This window comes from Podarcis gaigeae, assembly GCF_964106915.1.
Source record: "Podarcis gaigeae genome assembly, chromosome: 2".
Classification (NCBI taxonomy): domain Eukaryota; kingdom Metazoa; phylum Chordata; class Lepidosauria; order Squamata; family Lacertidae; genus Podarcis; species Podarcis gaigeae.
In genome coordinates, this window is record NC_139679.1 from 105209050 (window position 1) to 105233091 (window position 24042).

At 40.2% G+C, this 24042-nt stretch overlaps 1 protein-coding gene across 6 annotated transcripts in view; it reads left to right on the forward strand.

Moving 5' to 3' along the window:
* The window catches only part of CFAP20DC (CFAP20 domain containing), a 151378-nt gene that overhangs the window by 45010 nt on the left and 82326 nt on the right, over positions 1-24042 (forward strand). For 4 of the 6 annotated variants that reach the window (XM_083723739.1, XM_083723740.1, XM_083723741.1 and 1 more), the window contains 3 exons: positions 8191-8305; positions 14220-14376; positions 19857-19997. In XM_083723739.1, coding sequence (XP_083579865.1) covers positions 8191-8305; positions 14220-14376; positions 19857-19997 — 413 coding nt within the window. Of the gene's footprint in view, positions 1-8190; positions 8306-14219; positions 14379-19785; positions 19998-24042 lie in introns of those variants that run through there. The other 2 variants (XM_083723738.1, XM_083723743.1) reach the window with 2 other exon arrangements.

The window sequence follows — 24042 nt, forward strand, 5'->3', positions numbered from 1 at the left end:
AACAGGTAGTTTATGTTCCTTCCTTATAGTGGGACAGACCTTTGGTCTAGAATTTTTTTCTCCTGACTATTTTTTTTCTCATGTCAAAAAGAAAACAGATTTTTTTCCGCCTCCCTCATCACCATCACCATCATCATCTCCCAAAACATTTAATGCAAATTGGATAGTAGCCTTTGAAAATGTAGACTAGCTGATGGGTGTTAAACCCAGCTGCTTTCACTGTGTGAACAGGTATGCAGAGTTGAACCCCACCCATCAGCTGAAGTCACCAGCAACATCAGCTGAGGGTCAGCTGGGCATAGCTTAAGGGAAATGGCCTCTTGACCCAAATTGGACCCCTTGGAAGGTGAAGATTTGCCCATCTGCTGGAAGTTTCCCACCCTGACTTAAGGCGATGTCTAACAATCAAGTCCTGCTTGAGCAGTGGACTTTGGCTTGTGCAAATGTGTTGTGCGGTTATGGGGGAGCACACTGGGCTACAGGGAGGAGTTGGGGAAGTCTTCCTTTGTCTGCTAGAATGATTTAGATCTCACCCAGAAGCTATAGTAAATTGGTAAGTCTCTAAGGTGTCGCAAGCCTGTCTAAAAACTAAAATATTTCCATTTCCTGTAGACTTCTAAAATCTCATTATTTTTATTGTGAATAGAAGGCTAGCTTACAATGAGAAAATGATGACAAACTGGGATTAGAATAATATTGCAGCAACACCAAAAGTAAGAGAATGCAATCAACAAACAATTAGGAAGTTTCAGTGGAGCAGTTGACAACTACAATATGCTAATGACTGCTACACGTTGGTATATTAAACATATATAATTGGAGTCACAGAACAGTAATTGGAGGGAGAACAAGTTGAGTTTTGTTCTTTTTTTTATTTGTTTATTTATTAAAGTTCTAGACTTCATCCAAGGATCACAGGGCAGTTTACAATATAAGAACACAAAAATAATAACATTGTAACAAACAAAAGTAGTAACACACACACACACACACAGAGAGAGAGAGAGAGAGAGAGAGAGAGAGAGAGAGTGTGTTTTAAAGGCCATAGATAGTTTAATTAGCCAAAGGCCCGGGAAAAGAGGAATATTTTTTGGCTGGCACCTAAAGATACATGAGCCTCCCTGGGGAGAGCATTGTACAAACAGGGAGCCACATTGCCACTCTCTGAACCTCTTGTGGAGGGGGCACAGAAAGAAGGGCCTCAGATGATGATCACAGGGTCCAGGTCAGTTCTTACGGGGAGAGGCAGTCCTTGAGGCATTGTAGTTCTGAGCCGTTTTAAGCCCATCCTATCTGCTGGGACAGCAGACAAATTGGAAACATCCATGCAGGTCTAGCTCTTGACGTTTGCAGACTTCATATCTCAACTCTATACCGCCTGTTTTTCCTCGTAGGTTTACTTCATTCCTCTTTACCCTCTGCGTTCCCCCCATCCATTCCATTCTCTTTTTCTGACACCTTCATCTACTTTTGTGCCACTCCATAGCGCAGTTTCTTCCTTCTGTCTTCTGCTTCCATTTGTCTGCGTATGGTTTTTGAACAGTGATGTTCACAATAAACTCTTTTGCTTTGTACCAATAAATGCTGGTGCTGCCGTATAACTGCTACCGCCTACTCTTTCTAGAAAATGATTATACAAATTTGATAAAGAAAATTAAAATGAGGGCTGTCTTTTATGTTAAAAATTATCCTGCTGACCTTGGGCAACATCCAGTGATGTCCACCCGCTTATACCCTGGAAATCTAGTGATTTACCCCCTTCAGCAGCACCCCCCTGAAGATCTGCTTTGGAGGTTGCACCATTTTCTTATTTGCCTTTAATGTTCACAACTACCTTTTAATGTAACAAGCTGCGGTGACCCAAGTGACCATGGATGCCCCTAAGTCAGAACATTGTGACAAAATTAAATGGCATGAGGACAAATAGGACTGGGCAGCAGAGGGGGGCATCAAGAATCGACAGCGCTTGCAACAAAAGGCAATTGAACAGCACTGAAAAGAAATAATGTTCATAATTGGTTAAAAGTAGCCAAAAGGGGAGGGGTGTGCTTTTTGAGACTCGTGAAAATAAACAGAAAGCCATATGAGTAATTTAGGCTCTTCTCTATTTTACGTGTGACAGGTTAAGTTATCTTTGCAAACCAATTTATAGTTACAGCATGTTCTTTGCAAATGTCTTTTAATAGAGGCTTTGTTTTTTTTAATTTTCAAGGGGCAGCATTTTAAAACAATGTTGAAGGAATAAGGGAGTACTATGTATTATTTCTACAGTTCCCTTTATAATACAAAGTTATTTATAAAAGTAATGCCAGACATAATATGAAACTTACTGAATATATTCTTAGCAACAGTGATGTGATGTGTCTCTCATTCATACACACACACACACACACACACACACACACCAACTAAACTTTGTTCAGAGTAGACCCTTTGAAATGAAATGAACCTAAAGTAGCCATGCCTGTTAATTTCAGTGGTCTACTCTGAATTGGATACAACCCTTTGAATGGGATTGAACTAACAAATCCCACCAGTGGGAGACTCTGCATAAAGAATGCCACTTGTGCAACAAGGCTTTTCCCTGTACATCTGCCACATGCCCTGAAATTGTTGGGGTGGGGGCACAGGGGGTGTGTCAAGAGAACCTTCAGCATGGGAGGAAAAGGAGGGACCGTTCTATCTGGCAAGCTGAAATGCTTGTGCTGACAGAACGTTTGCTTTAGTGTGATGTTGAATTCCTCCCATTATTTCTAAATCAACACTTGTCAAGGTGATCTAAAGAATACTTTTAATATATCTTCTTGAACTTCACAAAAGCAGCGGAGTAGCTTCCGTTTTAAACTAGAGTAGGAGAATATGAGTGCCTACTAAACTTTGTGCCGGTCTCAGTCTTACAGTCTTGTAGAGACAGGTCGTCCTTCTGCAGCAAAGTAACCTTATAGAAAGAACAAAATGAAATGGATAGCTGCCAATAAACTAAAGAAGAGAAGCCAGCAGAATTAATTAGAAGCATAAATAGCCACGTTCTTAGTTATAAATAAGCTGGTTCTGGAAGACATTCATTAGCTGAACATTGTGCACATTTATACTCATTATAGGACCTTGTCTCTACTGAACAAATTAAAAGCTATTTTGCAGAATTACATGTTCCTAAATCAGCTGGCACAGATTTCCAAAGCTTTACTAAACAAATCATCATTCCATAAAACTGAATTTAGTAAATAGTTTAAACCCAAAGAAATAGACATTGGAATGACCTAAATTAAAGTTTTGAAATCAAAGTTTTATAAGACTCAGTAGTCTGTGCCCCTCCATCCCAAGTGTCTTATGTCTACTGCATCTTAAACAGCATCGGTGTTTTCTAAAATCCCTTGATGCTTCCACCAGATGTACATAACTGTGTGTGCAAGAGTTTGGGGATATGTTGTTTGTCTTTGTAAGTGCTTCACAAATGTATATGAATTCCCTGCTTTAGTGCATGAAACATGCCCTGACTCATGAAATTGAACAAGGCAGCCCTTGAGCACATGTAGTTCTGTATGAATATTAAAGCCACTACTTGTATTGCAGCCTTAACATTCTGTAACAACACACTTAACTGCAGGTATGCTAGTTGTACTGTGTGATTGAATTTTTCACAGTAGTTTGCCACTTCTGTGTTGTAAAACAGAAGTTTCAAAGGGATGTTATGTGGGCAAACAAGATGAAGATGGTAAACCAGTGAATCATTTCTTTTACGTACTAGCAAGTGGAGAGATTAAAGACAGTTTGAGGATTCAGTGAGGGCAACAAGAATTCATGGAGAAAGAAAAATTCACTGGCATAAGCAGGTCTTTGCTATGACCCAGAGACCATGCACCGTATACTCTGTTTACTCTGGGGGTGGTGATTCTCCAGCTATATCCCTTTAGGGAAAAACTGTTAGGACCATCTTCAGCACGGGAGACACAGCCTTGCTTCCATGATACCTTTGTCAGAGGAGGGGTCTTCCAGGGTGCCTATCTCCCCAGCCCCATAGGAGTCAAAGACTGTAGAATAAAGTGAGGGTTTGAAAGCCAGCCAGCTCCTCTGAGCAGGTGAGGTTTTTTGCACTGTAGTACAAGGTAAAGGTAAAGGACCCCTGACAGTTAAGTCCACTCGCAGACAACTCTGGGGTTGCGGTGCTCATCTCGCTTTACTGGCCGAGGGAGCCAATGTTTGTCCACAGCCAGTTTTTCCGGGTCATGTGGCCAGCTTGACTAAGCTGCTTCTGGCGAAACCAGAGCAGCGCATGGAAACGCCGTTTACCTTCCCACTGGAGCGGTACCTATTTATCTACTTGCACTTTTGGGGGTGCTTTTGAACTGCTAGGTTGGCAGGAGCTGGGACCGAGCAACAGGAGCTCACCCCATCACGGGGATTTGAACTGCCGACCTTCTGATCGGCAAGCCCTAGGTTCAGTGGTTTAGACCACAGTGCCACCCGTGTCCCTGTAGTACTGACAACATTTACAAGACTTCATTGGGGGGGCAGAGACAGCAGCTCATTAACTACCATAAGAGGGTCCTGGGAGCTCTGCCCTGGTGCCCTGAACACTGACTGAATACCCTTGGTTTTCCCCCATGAGCCTTGACCTCATACCTATTTTTAAATTATGCTGGCTTTATTTGTATATTGATAATTGTTTTATGTACAGCTCTTGGGGAATCTTTGAATGAGCAATTTTTAAATTTTTCTAAATGAAATAAATAAAATGGTCTGTGGTTCAACTTCCAGCATCTCTGTTTGTATGCAGTCATTTCTTTTTCTGTCTTTTGTTGACTTTTATCCCCTGGCTCTGTGTGCCAGATTTTTTTTTAAAGTGTTTCAACAGGTTTTAGATTTCTTCCATAAGCGTTCAGCAATATTCATGAAAGGTGATCATCTTTCGCTATAAGGCCATGTACACACTGAATAGTTTATAATAAAGAGAAACAGTTTGTAAGAAGTAGGAAGCCCAATGAACTAATAATCCATGCTGCTGAGTTCATTTTAAGCTTTGAAGTGAACATTAACAAACTGCCATAAATTGTCATATATACAACAGCAAAATGAATAGGTAATCTGAGTCAGTGAGTATATCTGCACTTCTGGGTAGTTGCTACCATTTTAACTCTTGTTTTTGCTGCATTTGCTATCAAGAGGAAAATAGTCAATCAGAGTTGAAGCTATGAGATAGAAATGAAAATTGAATTGAAAATTGAACTGAAAAGTAATTTTGCTTTAAAATGTTTTGCAAATGTAGACGTTAAGTGTGAAATGAATGCAGCTAATGACCATAGCTGGAAGAGTTATGCACCTGCTGATCAGAGGGATATTATTATAAATGAGGTTGATTTTTCCTGTTGACTACCTCATTCTTTCTCAACGTGGTCTCATTATTTTCCTGTCCCATGTCTGACCCCTCAGATAGGAAGACTCAAGCATAAACATAATAAAAACACATTAACTCCTGTAGAGCTTTTCAAATGCTTTCTGATATGATGAGAGCTGTGTAGTTTTGTTTGTTTTTTCCAAAAGTTTTGCATAGGAGCTCCTGCTTTTTTCACAGCAGAATTAAAGGTTGAATTTCCTGGCAAACACCAATCATAGCTCTTGGGTTCATATATTTGCAGATGACAGTCTTAAGTATTCTGCAGGTTTTAAAATGTGTTCCTTTTGTGGAGGGTTCCTTAAACCTCAATGAAGTGTGCTTCTTAAACAAAACCACGCTGACCAGCTAGGATTGTGGTTTTATCTTGCCAGGGCTATAATACTTGGGTTGAATGTTGTTGCTCTTGTTGTTGATGATGTATTAAGTTGTAGAGATTAGTTTTCACTCTCACTCTCTCCTTTCTTCATATGTTTGTCAGCTGAGCATCTAAGAAATGCCAATCCCCAGCATGACTTATAGTGGGAAGAGAAAGGAAGCATATATAGAAAAGTTGGTGTATTTAAAGGACCCAAAATATTAAATGTCTGTGTTGTGAAACCTCCACTGCTATTTGGGTGGTATAATTAAAACACATCATTCTTTAGGGGAAACAATGTGACTAACTTGATTTGGTAGTCTCTTGTGGCATATTCCAAATTTAGAAGTCTCATTTAACCAGATGGATAAATGAACAATCTAGCCAACTACATTGGTTTCTGGCAGTGACCAGCTAGAAACTATAAGAAAGTTGGTCATTGTGATAATACTCATCCCTTGTATTTAATTCCCACCATCTGACAGAGGTTTGCTGTCTCTGAACACTGAAGTAGCACTCCTGGCTTTCATACTTAGTGGTGGTGGGATTGAGTTTACTAATTCTAAAGAAAATTGCATATATTTTTAAAGATTTTACTTAATTTGCATTCCACTTTTCAGACTGAATGATCCCTCAGTAGACCAAGATTAATTTAAGCAATGTATAAGCCTACTTCTGAAAGTGTATTAGAAAGATCAGCTACCATTACGTTAATAAACCGCTTGGACAGTTGCTTCCATACCTGTAGTGAAACTGGAATCTTGGTTTTTTGCATTATGCAGTTATTCAGCCTGGTTTTTTCTTTAAAAAAAAAAATGTAAACATATGGGGGGTTTCAGTGCCAACATAGAGTTCTTATTTGTGATGGCTTCCTATTCCCATCACAGGAGAGAATGGATTGCTCCATATGTTAACTTGTTTATAGGGCCTGGTGAGTTGTTAAATCTGTTAAAGGTTTACGTAGGTTGACTGCATTTTTTTTAAAAGCTCTGAATCAACCTTCTTTATTCTGTACAAAGATGGCTGAGTTTCATCATATTTTTTCCTTTGCTTTTTCATTGATATACTAGATATTACAACTGCTGCTTTATAAATGTTGATTTAGAGAAAAGATAAGGTTACATAGGATGGAACATAGGTTATATTAAGGGATGTTGTCAATAATTTTTTTTCATTCAAATAGCTGATAAATAGAACCCATCTCTCGATAAATTGATTATTTTTCTAATTACTTCATACTTTTCTGTAGTAGGTTGTTTTGATCATTAAGGAAACTTCCCGAATTTTCTTTAGCCTTTTAGTCATAGTTGGAGTTTTCTTGTTTTGCCAAAGCTGAGCAATGCAGATGTCAGTGCTTGTGTGAACAGTTGTAACCATTTGTAACTCTATGTTGCTAACATCTGATTTTAATATGCATGAAAGTGTAGCTTTGTGGTTTCTAGATGTATTGTGGCCTGTAATTCTTGCAATACCTCAAGTACTGAATTTAAAAATTGTTTATTTTTTAAGTTCCAAAAGGTAGCTTTTGTACCTAAGTTACTGTTAGGAAAAATGGAAGAAAACATCATTATTTTGAGAACAAGTGTGAAGTTGTTGGTAAAAACATTTTCTCTTTAAGGAGAAGAAAGCAGGTGGTAGGAATTAAAAGTATGGTTGCTTCGATTTCCAATCTAAAAACATTTGTAGTGAGCCATTTTCTATTGGGGTAAATTCTAGGATGAAATTAAGCCAGCTTGAACATTCATGGAAACCACAAGGAAGCAGAACGTACATAGGAGCCTCTTTATCAATCTGAACCAAGCTGATCATGATTGCAGTCTAAATCTATTAATGATGTTCAGATCCAGTGTTCTGGTTGTCACTGGTGGAGCAGCCTGAATAGTTAGCAATAAACTTGTGTGTTGTTAATTCAGGTTTGGAGATATGTGCTTGGGAAGTAAAACCGACATACAATGTTTTGTGTCTATCTTTAAGCATACAAAGAGCGCATATGAAATGGCAGGTGGCTTTTTAGAAAAAGAGAGCCTATAATGATTTCCTATTTAGTGGGGTGACAGCATGTCCCAAGATAACACACACAAGCTTAAGGGACTGAAAAAGCATGATTATTAAAGGCTAGTGGCTTCTCAGTTCATACAAATTGAATTCTTTCATAGGTTGAAGTGCTGTGGAAATCTAGTGAAGAGTGAAGAGCATTGAAATAAAATTAGCATGTAAAGTGATTTTATATATTCAGGCTTGTAGCCACTAACTTTGAATTTGAGAGAGAAATCTCATTACTTATCTTGTAAAAGGGATAATACTTAAACTCCCTATTTGCTGTCCTTGATTTAAAGGTTCTGCATATGAATGATGGTTTTCTGTGGTTGCGCAGAGATAGTGGTTATTGTATTGATGGAGATCTCTTTTCCTCCCCCCTCTCACCTTTTCTCTTTTACAGGATAACTGATTTAGGAAATATTAAAAGAAGGTTGTATTTATCAACAATCCACAAGGAGTTGTCCGTAACCCCCCTACATGCAAAAATTCCTCTTTTTATGATCAAGCGCAAAATTGTAGGTATATTTCCTTCCAATTTATAGTTCCCTTTTCCTTTGCATTGCAATACTTCTAAGTATCTGTAAGAACTGTTAAAGTTGATCATCATGGTCCTGGATAACAGTACTTATGTCTGCAGAAGACAAGAAGTTGACTTTCTGGTTCAGTCCAAAGCAGTGATTTAAATTAATTGTATAAGCGGGTACATGTGCATGTGCAGAAAGAACTTCAAATTGGAAAAGTATTAGGAATTTCTGTAACATGAAAGTCAAACAGGTGTGCTAGTGAACTCTACCGTAGATCCTACTTACCACATTCAGACTGTTATTTGAGGGTTCCAAGCCCTGTCCAAACATAGGCAGAACTTGGAGTGAGTGAGCAGAGCACAAATTTTTGCCAGGGGCTCTTGATACCATTTTCTGTCACCACTGCCCTTCATGCAACACCAGGAGTCATTAGAAGTGCAATAGCGATCCCATTTCAATGAATCTATGTGATATGGTCTATAGCACCAGTGCTGCTTGCTCCAAGCTAGTGCTAAGAATAAGTCCTAGATATGAGAATTAAAACATCCTGTAAAATATGCCTTCCATCTGTAGGTTGGTAATCACTTTATTCACCCAATTGTGTGCAGAATGTATGAATTCTGAAAAGTAAATTTGCCAGAAGTTTCAGGTGTGACCATGAATTTTCCTTAACAAGCAGATGTCTGTCTGATATGTATTGCTATCTAATTGCATATTTTGGGCGAGGATATAGCTTCCCATTTGCACTGCAAAATGCAACTTCTATCCTTCAGGCCGCTAATCATGTGCAATATCTTCTTGCAAACTACAGCTAATTTGAAGGCATTGGTTTTCATATTAAAGCAAGATCCTGCCAAGGATGAAAACAGTCTTAGCATTTTTATTTAAATAGGTATTTGTAGGCATATGTCCTTTACAAGTAACTACCAAATACATTGAACTGAGAGAGAGAGAGAGAGAGAGAGAATGAGAATGAGACAGAGACTGTTTGCAAAATACTTACTTACTTGCAAAAGTCATTTTTCTACAACTTTTTGGAAGGCACTTATATTATACTAATAACTTCATTTTAGTTTTCTCCTTTTTTCAAGCATGGCCTTAAAAATTAATATGTACCAGACAGTCATACCACTGAGGCAGTGGTTAATTCAAGATCATAGATCAATTGTAGAGTTGGATGGGACCCTGAGGGTCATCTAGTCCAACCCCCTGCAGTGCAGGAATCTTTTCCCCAACGTGGGGCTTGAACCCATGACCATGAGATTAAGTCTCACGCTGTACTGAGTTTTCCCACATCTTTACAATGAATTATTTTCCTGCGTCTTCATTTTTGTGGAGACTGTGTCAGATTAACACCAGTGTTTCAAGACTTAAGTACAGTGGTACCTTGGATTACATACGCTTCAGGTTACATACGCTTCAGGTTACACACTCTGCTAACCCAGAAATAGTGCTTCAGGTTAAGAACTTTGCTTCAGGATAAGAACAGAAATCAGGCTCCAGCGACACAGCGGCAGCATTGGCTAAAGTGGTGCTTCAGGTTAAGAACAGTTTCAGGTTAAGAATGGACCTCCGGAACGAATTAAGTACTTAACCCGAGGTACCACTGTATTCCGTAATCTGGAGCAAATTAAATTCAGTCAAAATGTGAACTTTAGTTGTAAGATTCCACTCGAAGAATGAATTATTTGATGGGGATTTAGCAATTGGACTTTTATATGGTTGGGTGGTTTTTGTTTGTTGAGAACGTAGATATAACCTTCCTCGTGATGTCCGACGCTAGATTTTGAAACAGAGCAGATCTGTAGTCATATGAATACATGAAGCTGGTAGATACAAAGATCAAAATTGAAATTTTCTGGATACATAGCATGCAACTAAATCTCTAGGTGTTACAAATTAAATTGCAGACACAAGGGGAGGGTAACTCTTGCTGGGGATGCATTATGGGGCAGGGAGACATCTCCCTTCAGCTATCCTCCCCTTGTTGCAATCAGAACTGAGAGCACCCTCCAGTCCCCCGCATGGCCCCCCCGATCACCTCCCCGAATTCTCCTAGTCGTGTTGAGAGTGCATTCTGATTGTACAGAAGAGGAAATATATAAGCCTCCATTCACTCTGCTTTCCCAAAAAACAGTGGCTTTTAAGTAAGAAAAAAATCTGGTAGTGTAAAAATATGCCAGTTTCTTAGTACATACCATATTTTTAAGGGATTTTGAGGAAAAATTCTCTTTCACAAGCAAAACAAGTAATTTCTTCATTCGTAGTCTTAAATAATGCACACAGATTAGTTAGAACAATGTCATCAATGTTCCTCAGAGGTGGCAAGCCCATTTTGCACTGAAATTAATGAATGATTAAGACACTGATTAAAGCTTTCCCTTTACTTTTTAGTTTTCATCCAAATACTTTATTTTCATCTAAATATTTATTTTATTAGTGCTTAGCAAAGACAATTTCCTACACAGCTAGAGCTGCACATTTCCATTAGTACATACTAAAAATGAATATTGATATTTCTTGTTTCAGTATACAGTGTTTTAGTGTGTTTGTCCTCTGGTTGTGACAGAGTGTTTGTCTTACGTAATTTGATGCCATTCAGTATACCTCTTTTGTGGAAGTCAAATGGAATGTGCCTAATATTGTCAGGTGCTCCTGGAGAGAGTTTTCTCTATAGTTATTTAAGAAATGAAGAACACACACCATTTCTTAAATAACTCTGTAGGAAAATCTGTACAGGAAGGCCTGACAATATTAGCTATGCTCCATTTGACTTCCACAAAAGAAACATACCAAATGGCTTCAAATTGCACATAGTAAACACATTACTGCTATAGAGGTGAGCTTCACTATGTTAAAGCATTATTGCCTTCCATTTCCAGATTTATATATATTTATAACCCCAGTTAACATCCATGGTGCTAATCCTGCTCTTTACAAACACCATATCCTTGCACAGAAGGCATATTTGTACACAACTGCAGGACTGAAACCACATTAACATACCCATATCAGCAAACTGCCCGATGTGAACTAATGGGGGGGGCCGTACTCTGACAGTTGTTGGTCACTATTACTAATACTGTCCTTTGATTGACATTTGGCATATGGCTGCTCTTAAAAACATATTCTCAATTTTGGTCTTACGGATCCCAGTGCAATGTAGAAAAGGAGGCTATCTCTTAAGAATGTTCTGTTTCTTAGGGTAAGACACGCAGACTAGGCATGGGAAGCATTGACTTCTGCATTTAGCTCTCCTGCGGCACAAAAGTGGTGTGCAATCCCATGAGTTGCATGGGATAGAGAAGTTTCTTTGCCCAATGACTTTGAATGGAACAGGTAAAGTTGTCCTTCATACAACTGTTTTATCTGCTTACTTGCTTGCTATACTAACCAGTATAATCAAGATGTCACAAAAGATTGACACAGGCAATTCCGAAGGGCAGGACTTCTGTTCCCTGCCCTAGTCAGTCCAGTGATTGGCTTCCAGCACTTAAAAAGTGTGGAAGAAGCATGGGTTTTTGTAAGATAAGTGCAGGCTGCCACTGTACTATATTCAATGCAACAGGTGTGATGCGGCTGCATCATCCATCACAGCGAATATGAAAGGTGGCTTCTGTGTTCCTTTATGAAGGCTAGGTCAGTCTACATGTGCACATGTTCAGTGCAGGATTTCAGCTCTACAAGATAGCATTAGTCAGTGATGAAGCTCTTGAACTGACCTGGGGTGCGGGATTGTAAAGCTGGGGATCAAAAAAAGCTTGAATCTTTTCTCTTTAGGGAATGCAAAACATCAATTGGCTATTTCTGACCCAAAGTAAAAGACTTGAAACAAACTTCTAAAATTTTGCTACATGTTTATAAGTTGCTTTTATCTGGGGCTTGTTCCTTAGTTCCACTAAGATTTCTGTCTCATTTATTGCTCTGGCCCTGATTAGCCTCCTTCAGGGCTGTCTTGATTGTACTCCAGAGACATCATCAACCCTGAAGATTGAATACTGAGGGGTGCCCTGCTGGCTTGTTCTGTACCTGGGATTGTATTTTGAGACTGTGTCTAGGCTGTGAGAACTCTGTACTAAAGAGAAATAAAGCAAGATCTAGCCTAATGTGCTACCTGTATATATTAGGTAAATTTAAGCCAGATGCTGTTCTGGGTAATTTCTTCTGCTAGTCATTGAATGAGACAAGAAGTTATGAAAGACCCTGAACAACTGGAAATCCTTTTGCTCAGGAAGCTTCACTGGATGATTCCCATATACTTTGAAGCCAAAGTTTGCTGCCAGAAGGGTTAGAAATGCTTTTAAAAAAATATAAACGCTGATAGAATGCTGAAATCCCAAATGAAATTCTGTTCTGTTTTTGTGTGTGTGAAACTGCAGAACACAAACACATCTCTCATCATGCCACAGGTTACAAACCTGCTTGTTCCCAATAGGAGAAGGCAAACTTTCCTTTAGGGGATAAACATAAGACACTCAAATATAACATAACATTTCACAGACAATAGAACCATCCTTTATAAGAAGCTAGTGTTCGTGTGTCTCTTTCATACCTGACACGGCAGAACGATATACCCACACAAGATTTGGAAGTTGCAGTTTGGAAGTTGCAATTTGGAAGTTCATTATCTACTGCCATGGATTTCTGAATTTAATGTCACACATCAATGGTGTCCTAAATGCTGAGCTACCTGGGTAAGGCCACCTGGCTCCTCTGTGACTTAAGATCATCAAACCAGTGGCAGTCACAGGGGATATGATTTCTTTCTTACATGGGCCTATGGTTACATCAGAGAAAATCAGCCAGTGGTATCAAGGTGTGTGTGTGTGTGTGTGTGTGTGTGTGTGTGTGTGTGTGTGTGTTGAGACAAATATAGAGAAGGAGAAAGCAAGCAGCAGGAGAGAAGTGGATTGCAATTTGGCAGGGATCCTTGATAGTCATAACCATTTATATTGATTGCTCTTTACTAGTTTACCATCAGCCATTAATATGCACAGGCAACTCAGACTGTACACACTTAATTTGAAAGCACACTTAATTTAAAAGCAAGTATCACTGATTTCAAGTACAAGATGCATGCTAAAAGTTCAGAGTGGAGGCAATTATAGACCACTTGCATGGCTGCAACACTCCTTGTTATGGAGAAAACATATTCCATGGACTCTTATTATCTGGGTTATGAAGGCGCCCTAAAGACGTTAAAGCAAAGATTATGGGATAATATACACAGTGACTTGCGACCCCGATCACACACAGTCTGTAGTCCTTTGGCAGTAGGAGTACAATATGAGCATGTCTTTAAGTTAACACCTTACATTAAAAACCTGACAGTACCAAATTACTGAAGGTTATTCACCAAAGCCAGACTAAACATTTTTCCTTCTGCAGTGTTGGATGGCAGGTTGAGAGGAGTTCCCTACCAGGACAGAGTTTGCTTGTGTGCCCAAGACATCGATTCTATAAAACATTTTGCTGCACTGTACGAAATACGAGCAAGCCAGGGCTGAACTGATATTACCCATGCTGGTACCTTTTCCCGGGAAAATCAGAGGCTCACTATGTCAGGTTCCTATTGGAAGACCAGACAAACGCTAGAACATTAGCAGTGGTAAAGTTTTTATCGGTGGTTGCAAGAACCAATGATCCCTATCTTTAAGTCTGAACAGAATGCTTGTTTAACCTGGTGGTAGGCTGTCTGAATTGTGTATTGCTGTGTAATGATTTGTTGGGTCTCTGAACCATAATAAAGATTAATGAGGATGATGATGATATATTCCATGGAGCAGCTACAGGACCTGAGTTGGGCTATAATTATGTTCAGTGGTAAATTTCAGTGCTGATTTCTTTTACAAGACCAGCATCTTATGTAAAAATGTCATTAAATCTGTTTTCACTCTTTTCTTAGTGGTGCAACCTGTGCATTGACTTGGTAGCATTCACCAGTGAGATATTCAAAGGAGCCGTTTTCCAGTCCTTGGATGGCATTATTGTTTCAGCGAACTGTAAACTGCGAAAAATCTTCACACTGAAGTCAAAGCCCCTGGATACAGATGATGAAGATGGTGTGTTAACCTGAACCTCCTGGAAGTGCACTGAGTTACCGTCGTATCATACAGTTTCAAGCTTGTCTACCAGGCTTCTATGATTAATCATTTGAGAGTTTAGACGATTTCACTGCAATTAATGCAAGTACAGGTCATGTATCTCTCTGGCTCAGGGGTTGTCAATGACATTAGCTAAGTGTGGTGACAAGGTGGGAAGGCACTTACATTTTTATAAAGCACTGCCTTCATTAAAACTGCATTGTGGAAAAGGTTCCATCTTTAAATTAGCATACAAAACTGCTAATAATCTTCTGGCGAGCTACCTTCAGGTAAGTATTTCATTAAGCAATTTGAAAGAGAGCTTGTTATTTAATTATCAGTGGGCTCTTCTGCTGAGAGATGTCATTTTCTCAAGGTGTCTTCTAAAAAGAAAATTGTCAAGACTACCTACATAAAACCCAGCCGTTATTTTTCTTCATTTTGGAAATGGGACCTCTGAAGAAGGAAAAAGATGGTTTTGATAATGAGCTGCTCACTATATTAGTGAGAAGTCCCATTGCTCATCAGCCACATGTTACTCTTTGAATGCGACACTATCACTGTGTCTAAATAAAAGGAGTCAGGTCCCCCCTGCCCCCTTGCATTCAACTCTGCTCTTCATAATCTGAGCTGAGTTTCTTCCAATCAAATGAACTCCCCCACACACTGCAGTCTGTTTTAGACTAGATTCTTCAGTCTCCCAGTATCTTCTACAAAAGTAAGCAGTAAGAGACTTTTGGCAGATAATAATTCTGAGGCTAGTTCTGCATTGTAATTTGAGCTTTTCTTCCAGCCTGCTTATTTATTTAAACTTTAAGTCTTCTTGCTTTACACTTTGCATCTTTTTTGTATCTTGCTCTTTTGCTTCAATTATCTGGAAACATTTGCAATTACATTCTGCTCATAGCACACAGTGCTCTGGATTGTATAGGTTCCCTTGGGAGACAGCCATGTGGCTATCTCTTAACTTTTAAGGCAGGTGGTTAGACATTTCCTTCCTTCTATCTCCTTGACGCTGAAATAACCTTTCTTTCTTCAACCTAGCCCCATCTCTTTCCCAAATCAGTATAGACTTTCCATAGGTTTTTTTCTTCCAACCTACTCTTACTACATTTCCTGTTTGTGGCAGTGGAATATAAAGCAGCATGTGATAAGAGTTTTGATGTGGTGTCAGTAAACCAAGCTAATCTAATAAGTTTGCATCCCAACCCATCCCCTCTGACTAACTGCAGTGGTGTTGCTATTTCAAATACGTGAGTACATGAGAAGGGAGAATTCTTCTGCTTTAAAGACCTCTAGGTCTAGGAGGAGGCAACAATGAGTGAGCTCCTGCAGATAGTTAGCTTTGCTTCTCAGTTGTGTGCTGGGATGGAGCTCTGCTTGCCCACAGAGAAGAGCGGTCACTGGCTATTGGAGGCATTCTTGTAGGCTATCAGTGGAAGAGAAGACTGCTTGAGATGATTGCCTGCAGTTACATTCTTCCTTGAACCAGGTGGTCAATTTTGGATGCTCCTGCTATTGAGCAAATGTGTCTTGATTTAAACAGACTCTGTTTTCTCAGTCTGGACTATGCTCTCATGACCCTGATCCAAGTATATTGTTTTTGTTGTTGAGTTTTTTAAAAAAATGGGAAGGGAATAATACCATGGAGATGGCATTTTAATTTTGTGTTTATTCTCTCCAGGTGATTTGAATTTGCAAGGCTTTGGTTTTTAAGGACCAGCATTTTGTTTTGCAGAACTGTGCCATCTGTGCAGGGAGCCTTTCGCCATCCATTAGCTCGTTGATTTGTTATGTGTCAGTCTGGGAGGGAATCTGTCATATTGAAATGTTTATTGAATGGTGTTCACTGGGGTGACAGCTGAACAGGGGGTTCTACCAGCTGAAGGCAAAATAAAATTGGCATTGCTTTCCAGTTAGATTGACATGAAGGTGTATTCTTCCTGTATGTGCTATACTATACAGGGCATAAGATCATAAGGATGAAATTGCCATTATCTCTGCTTGTTAGGCTAGACAGTAAATGTTTAGAAGATTGCTAACGGGCCATTCACAGCTGTAAATTAGGAGGAGAGTCTCTTCATTCCAAATGCTGTTATATTTTAATATCCTGATACCTATATCTATATTTGCATTGCATTTCATTTCAAAGCAGTCAGAATTCAATGAATTCAAAACATTTTATCCTGCATTCAGGTTCAGCATATGTAAAGGGACCCCTGACCATTAGGTCCAGTCGTGGCCAACTCTGGGGTTGCAGCGCTCATCTCGCTTTATTGGCCGAGGGAGCTGGCGTACAGCTTCCGGGTCATGTGGCCAGCATGACTGAGCCATTTCTGGTGAACCAGAGCAGCACACGGAAACACCGTTTACCTTCCCGCCAGAGCGGTACCTATTTATCTATTTGCACTTGGACGTGCTTTGCATACTTGCATACATTTAAAATCAAACATTTTAATGCAATACAATAAAAAAATCAGATTAATAATTCAAAATGCAGACACTTTACTTTCTAATGAGATAAATGCAGTGCTGCAGTTAGGTCATTTTAGACTTTTGTCTCTTTGGAAAGGGGGCATCTTTTGACGCTAATGTTTATTGCCTTATCTTAAGAATGGAGTAAGACAGCTTTGCTGTGTTCAAAATCCTTCCCACGTATTCTGCTGAGTAACAGCTCTGCTCTTTGTAGCACCTGCCATTACAGGGTGAAACCATGAGGAGCAGGGTCCTAATCATGAAAAAAGTTCTTTTGTACTGGGAAATGCACATCAAGTCACCCATCAACTTCAGACTGATAAGGGTATGTGGATAAAGTAGACAGAAGTTTTGCTCCCTCATGATACTAGAGCTTTAGTTAGCTAATACAGCAGTCTGCTTCTGAACAGTGAGCAACAGCAAGGGAGGGCTGTTGCCTGCATCTCCTGGTTGTTGGCTTTCCAGAAACCTCTGGTTGGCCACTGTGAAATACAAGATGCTTGACTAGACAGACCTTTTGTGTGATCCAGAAGGGCTCATCTTCCATTTGTATCACATCACAAGTTGCATCTTTTTTAGTTCCAAAATTGACATTTCATGGCAACTTAGATGTTGCATACCTCTTGAGCATGATAATCTTGTTTTTCTTTCCACATCTGGTGCCAATTAACATAGCCCTGCTAGGAGCTGCGGAGTTATTCTGACTTAATCTAATCAAAAACACAACTGGGACATTTCCTGCTCTTTCTCAAGCTCCATGTATCAGTGAGATTTATGTAAGAGTGTTTCCCATTGAACTCTGCCAATATCACTTGCACGGTGTCAGGGTTTCCCAGGAGTGGGATCCCAGATCCCACCATGCAGAGTTTGTTCGAACCACTCACCTCATCCTGAAACAATAGCCACATCTTCTTGGAGGCATTCTCTTGATCTAGGGGGTGGGGGAGAGACTTTGTCCCATTGGGCCAGTCCGGAACTGAATTTTGAACTGATAGAAACTTTTGCCAGGAAATGGAGAAGCCATCTCAAATTATTTGAGTATAAATGTTCTTCACAGAAATAAACCTTTAAATTTATTTGTCTTTAAATAACTAAATGTGTGCGATCTTCCCATCAGGAAGATATGCCTAAATATACTCAGAGGATCCAATTTTTACACTCCTCGAAAGGAAAGTGTGAGGGAAAGCACAGTTATGGCTGGATATTTTTTTACAAAAGGAGGGTACAGAAGATGGTTTTATGTGTGAAACAATGCCGGCTAATTATCTTGCACTGAAGTTGGAAACTTGCTGTTCATTTAATCGGGATTAGAGCGGTGAGCCTTTGGGGCGATCCACGGCATTGGGAATCAGGTGGATAAGTAGATTTCTTTCTGCAAAGCTCTTTGGATATTTCTCTGGAGGTTGAGCTACATCCCCATGTTTTATTTTATTTTTTGTTTCAGCTTTTTTCATTTCTCATTAAACTGGGAAGTTGATACGCCTTGTGATACAAAATGATTGGCGTACTCAGCCGGTGCCTCTCCTAGCGTAGCTTCACTTCTCCGTTTGGGAATCTTCTTTCTTTCTTTGTTTGTTTTCCAGCAATGTGGCTGATTATGTAGAACGCTGTGTTCCAAACGTGTTTTGTTCTTCCTTTATAGTTTTGAGTCTCCATTACTGATATCAACACACTGCTGTGGAAGCTGGGCATGTCAGATAATATGAATGTCTGGGAGGCTTGGACAAAAAAAAGTACAGGCATTAAAGTAATACAGTCTGTTTAGAAAGCAAATTATGCTGTTTAATTTCTTAGATTGCTTGAAATGAGCAACAGACCAATACTTGTATATCCCTGACAGCATGGCAGTTGGCTTGATTCTGGCATGGGGAGCGGCTGCAGTGGGAATTGCTAACGCTATGGAGCGACATTGCAGCAATTCGGTGATGCAATAACTGGGCCAAAATATCCCGTTCTGCCACTTGTGTGATAGGTTACAGAGCTTTCTCAGATGTAACAACCACATGAGATTAGATAGTAACTGAATCTCAGCCATGATCTAAATTGTGAGGCCAGCTAATTGCAGGTGGAATTTAATTGCAAAGCCCATCCACTCTGAAATCTGATTAATTCTTAACCTCACACATAAATTATTTTAACAGTAAGTTAACCGCAATCAGGCATCTGCAATTATGCTTCCTAGAAAAGATATAACAGCTGGTGATTGCAGTTGTAGATTTATGGGACTAGAAGGACTGAGATCATCATGTTGTCCCATCCCCCTCTAAAGAGACAGCTCTTACATTGTCTATACTCTACCTATTGAAAGCTTAACTTCTATTGGGGGCGTCCAAACTACAGCCTTTAGGGAGTCCAGCTGTAGCACATAGTCCAGGAACCATTTTGTTTACCTTACACAGGAATACTTCACTTTTATCCTGGACCTGTCTGCACTCAATCCACATGTCTCTTCATTCATACTTTTTAATGCATGATTGACTGAGGGAACATCTCTTATTTGAGGTGATTCGGTTTTAGACAATATTTATGCTGTTGTTGTTGTGTTTTTTAAAAAACCTATTGGTAAGAAAAGGTTAAGTTTGAGGTCTTGTGGCATCATTAAATGTTTTTTCCTGAATTCTGGGGGCTCTGGCCCATTAGTTATTGATTAAATCCTCCTGCCCAGATGAGGTAAGGAAGAGCTCTAGTACTGCTAACTCCCAGTTCAGAAGTAATGAGTCTTGCCTGGAAAAAATCATGCCATTGAATTAAGAATCAGATGGTTTGGACATCAAATGAATAAGTGAGCTTTTGTTTTCTGGTTCATAACCCTTGAGGCAGCTAGAAGACTCTTCATTTTGTAACTATGGGGGGCTGGACGGTTTTTAAAATATAAATGAAAATAGGCTATATTGTTTCCTTTGTTCGTTTCAGCTACCGGGTGTGTAGAAAAGTGAAGCCTTCGCTGTATTTTACTCAGACTTGTATTGATATTGCATTCACAGCTGATGGGCCAACAGATACGATTCCTCGAGCCTGTCAGTTAAATTCAGATGTGCCGCAAGTCACCCAGCTGCTGAATATGAACAAGCTACGCCCAGCAGAACAAAAATGTGGAGGTCGGCTCTTAACTTCACCGGAATTAGGTAGGTTGTAAAATTAATTTGTGCTTATTGGATATGTTGGTGGCCTCTTAAGAGCATCAAAGCTGCTTCTTGGTGCATGTCCCCTGTTTAGAGACAAATTATGTTACATTCAGGTCCTACTGCTAGAATCAGGTGTTAGCAATCTTAAGGATTTTACATGAGGACCAGTTTACATGTTCCCCTCTGAATGAGAAAGTACGTAGAACGTAACAGCTACCCCTGGGCTTATGCCATTATCTCCATGTGTCACGCTTTCTTCTCCTCAGAGCGTTCAATTACATGTGAGAAAATGTGTGTGTGTACGTGCTGGAAACTTCAAAGCCTGTGATAGGTTTTGTCCCTCTCCCTCAAACTGGATGTCAGATTACATGCGCTTGCTCTGAGCAAAGTAACTTAGTAGGAGCCTTTGAAAACTGATTCCGTCTCTGTGTGCATAGCCTCACCCCATGAACTGTGTAGCCTGGACTTAGATTCCATTTCTTGGTTAGGTTATGGTATGATGAATTGTTGTGAAATGGGGCTTTTATAGATGGATTGATGGTACCAGTTCTAAGCATCTGCTGATACCGGGCCAGGAAGAAAAGAAAAAACCTCATAAAAGAATACATCTTTCTATAAGCCCTTCTTGTGGCTTTGCTCAGATGCAGAAGTGTGAGATGCTCTTGGAGTGTATTAATAAGGTAGTGTGCTTATCCATGGTTCTTAAGCTTTGAAAAGAGGGCCCAGCATGGCAAAATGAAGCCCTTGCCCCAGGGTTGGCAGGCTTGAAACCATTGGGAGGGATGGCCCACCTCTTCCCCCACTCCATAATGCTTATTATTATTATTATTTATTTTTACCCTCCCATCTGGCTGGGTTTCCCCAGCCAGTCTGGGTGGCTTCCAACAGGATATTAAAAGCACAGTAAAAGATGAAACAATAAAACTTCCCTAAACAGGGCTGCCTTCAGATGTCTTCTAAAAGTCAGATAATTGTTTATTTCCTTGACATCTGGGGGGAGGGAGTTCCACAGGGCGGGTGCTACTACCAAGAAGACCTTCTGCCTGGTTCCCTGTAACTTCGCTTCTCACAGTGAGGGAACCGCCAGAAGGCCCTCGGAGCTGGACCTCAGTGTCCGGGCTGAACAATGGGGATGGAAACGCTCCTTCAGGTATACAGGTATACTCCTCCCCCCTCGCCAACACCTCCTTGGTCACTACGCCTCACTGCCTGCTGACTCCTCCCCCTTTGCCGCCTCCTCCACCTATCTCACCACTGCTGTCTTCGGCTCCCTGGGTAGCCTCCTTTTTCTCCCCTTTTTTGCAGGCGCAGGGGGGTGGAGAGCAGCAGAGGAGTCATGGGGGGCAGGGGAGGAGGTGTCAGTGGCTGCAGGGAGTAGGGAGGGGCACTTTCTGTTTTGCCTCAGTGGCAAAATGTGCTAGGCCAGCTCTGGGGCTCAGTACAGTGGTACCTTGGGTTACAGATGCTTCAGGTTACAGACTCCGCTAACCCAGAAATAATACCTCGGGTACTGGATCTCCAGAACAAATTAAGTTCGTAACCAGAGGTACCACTGTATAGCAAATTGCTGATGGGCTGCTTTGGAAAAGCAGGAAACAAGCACAGTATGAAGTTATTGGAGTCACCTGTTCTTTAAAATTGCCCTTTGAATGTGCCCTTTAAGAGGAAATGGTCACTTATGTAGTCTCTAAGTCACATACCAAATTTTGCTCACAGATTCCATTTAAAGGGGGAGGGGAATACTTACAAAGCGGTTGTCTCCTTTCAAGACCAAAAGAAGAAACCCTGCCATTAAATTCTGTAATGAGAAAAGATCTTTATTAATACGAACTACAACAAAATAAGAAAGGTGAATAATTTAATTTAAAATACTGTGGCACTACTTCAGTGCCTAATATAATGAAAACAAAAAAGGTAATAGAGTTCATTTAATTTTGGATAACCACTTAGGGGTATAATTATTTTTTATTTTTATTTCATCCTCTGTATGACAGCCTGTTCTACTTTAATTTTACAAGACATTTAATTATATGTTTGAATAAAAATTCAAGACTACACCCAAGAATCCCAATGTCTTTTATCTTAAAGTTCAAGGACACTATGATGCATAACATAAAATGTAGGGGGGCAAGGGGAGTTGAGTTCATTGGGGTAGATTCATTGAGAACTTCTAATGACTCTATTAATTTTTTATGCATGAGTTAAAAGCTACCTTGCTGATTATTCAACTTAAACATGTCCTTTATTAAGTGAATGTGCATTACTATGAACCCATGCAAGCCAGGGAGCATAGGATAATTTCTGTTTCATAAGCTTGTGTACAATAATGCAGTAAGCATCAGCAACCTTAGTTACCTTGGTAGTGGGTAACTTATATATACACAACATATATACACCACTAGGACTTCTGGGGTACTGTATCGAGTCAGTGCTTTCTGAATTCATGAAACACCATCCAGTCAGGCCTTGCACTTTTCTGGGGGGTTTTTCCCCCTGGTCCTAGTCTTTTCCATCGGTCATTTATTTTGAATGGGAGCAAAAGCAAGAGTTGGTGTCTGATAATGATTCTGCTGATTACAAATAGAAGGTAATGGGATAACAAACTTGAAAAACTGATTGTTTTGGATTGGCTTTCATCAATCTAAGTAATTTCAGTGCCATACAGATGCAGAGAATGTACATTCTGCTTGCCAAGAACTTTACATTTTAGGAAAATAAGATGGATTACGTCAATATAATCTGGAAGTATATATAATTGAGAGTAATTTAGGAGGGGAAAGAGTATATTACAGTTGTTTACTCTTTCATATAATGCCTGCAGTATTAGAGATAGATGTGTTGTTCTTTACATATATGCAAGATTTTAAATCACTCTGTTGTGTCTATGTATGGTTTCTCATTTGGTTGTGGACATAGGCAGGAATCAAGGTGTTACAGTCCCAAGTTGTTTGCCAAGCAACAGTTCAATATGTCAGCAATAAACAAAGTCTTAGAAGTAATGGTGCCACGCTTCCCTGGAACAGAACATCAGAGCCAGACTCAAGGCTCTCTTCCTTGATACTGAGGACCTCTTCAGTATGCAAATAGACAATGCCCTAAAGAAACTTAAGGACCTTGGACAGCGATTTTGCATGCTGCTTCACACATACATGTACGCATCTTCTTGGCTAGCAGCTGAACGTGTGAATTGGCACCAGTGGGTTACATTTTACATGATACGAAAGTTCAATGTGTAGTGGTAGGTCTGTTATGGTCTGTTCGCATGTGGAAGTCCTCACATAATTCTCCATTAGTCAAGTAATCAGCATGAATGTTTGAACAAGGGAAGCTTTCCTGGTGCCATCATTACATATATTTAGGCACTAGGCAAAAACATTCTTATTCCCCCAGCAGTGGAGTGGCTGGTTGAGACAGATGGGGAAGGGGAACAGAAGGAAGACCTAAGGGAGGGCTGAGGCCAGGGAACAGAGGCAGGAGGAGGCAGACACCACCCCATCCTGGGCTCCCAACTCTCCTCTCCTGGGATGCAGCATTGGAATCTGAGGAGGACATCAGCCAAGCATTGTGGGCAGTGCTGCATTTCTATGAAAAATGGTGCCATTATGCATCATGCCCCCCATCCCACCACCACCATCATCCTGCCACCATTTGCCTGCCCACCTGTTCACTTGCTCCCTCCTTGCACCTTTGCCTACTGCTTCCCACAGCAGCAGTCACAGCCTCCTGGAGGTGCCTGGGCACAACGCTTTTATGATCGCCAAAGCTCATGCCAGAAAGGTGCCTCATGATCATAAAAAGGTCATGCCAAAGCAAAGTCAGTCAAAGGAGAAAACAGATTTGCTTACTTATTGTTACTTAAGCATCCATGTTTAGTCACACATTTGCCTACTTTCACTGTGTAAATAACTAATAATAGGTGCATAAGTCTCGTTTCTGCCCTTCTTACATCCACAAAGACAAAGGGAAAGTGTCTGGAAATTGTGTTGCTTCTACACACACACACACACACACACACACACACACACACACTTCCTTACAAAAAGGT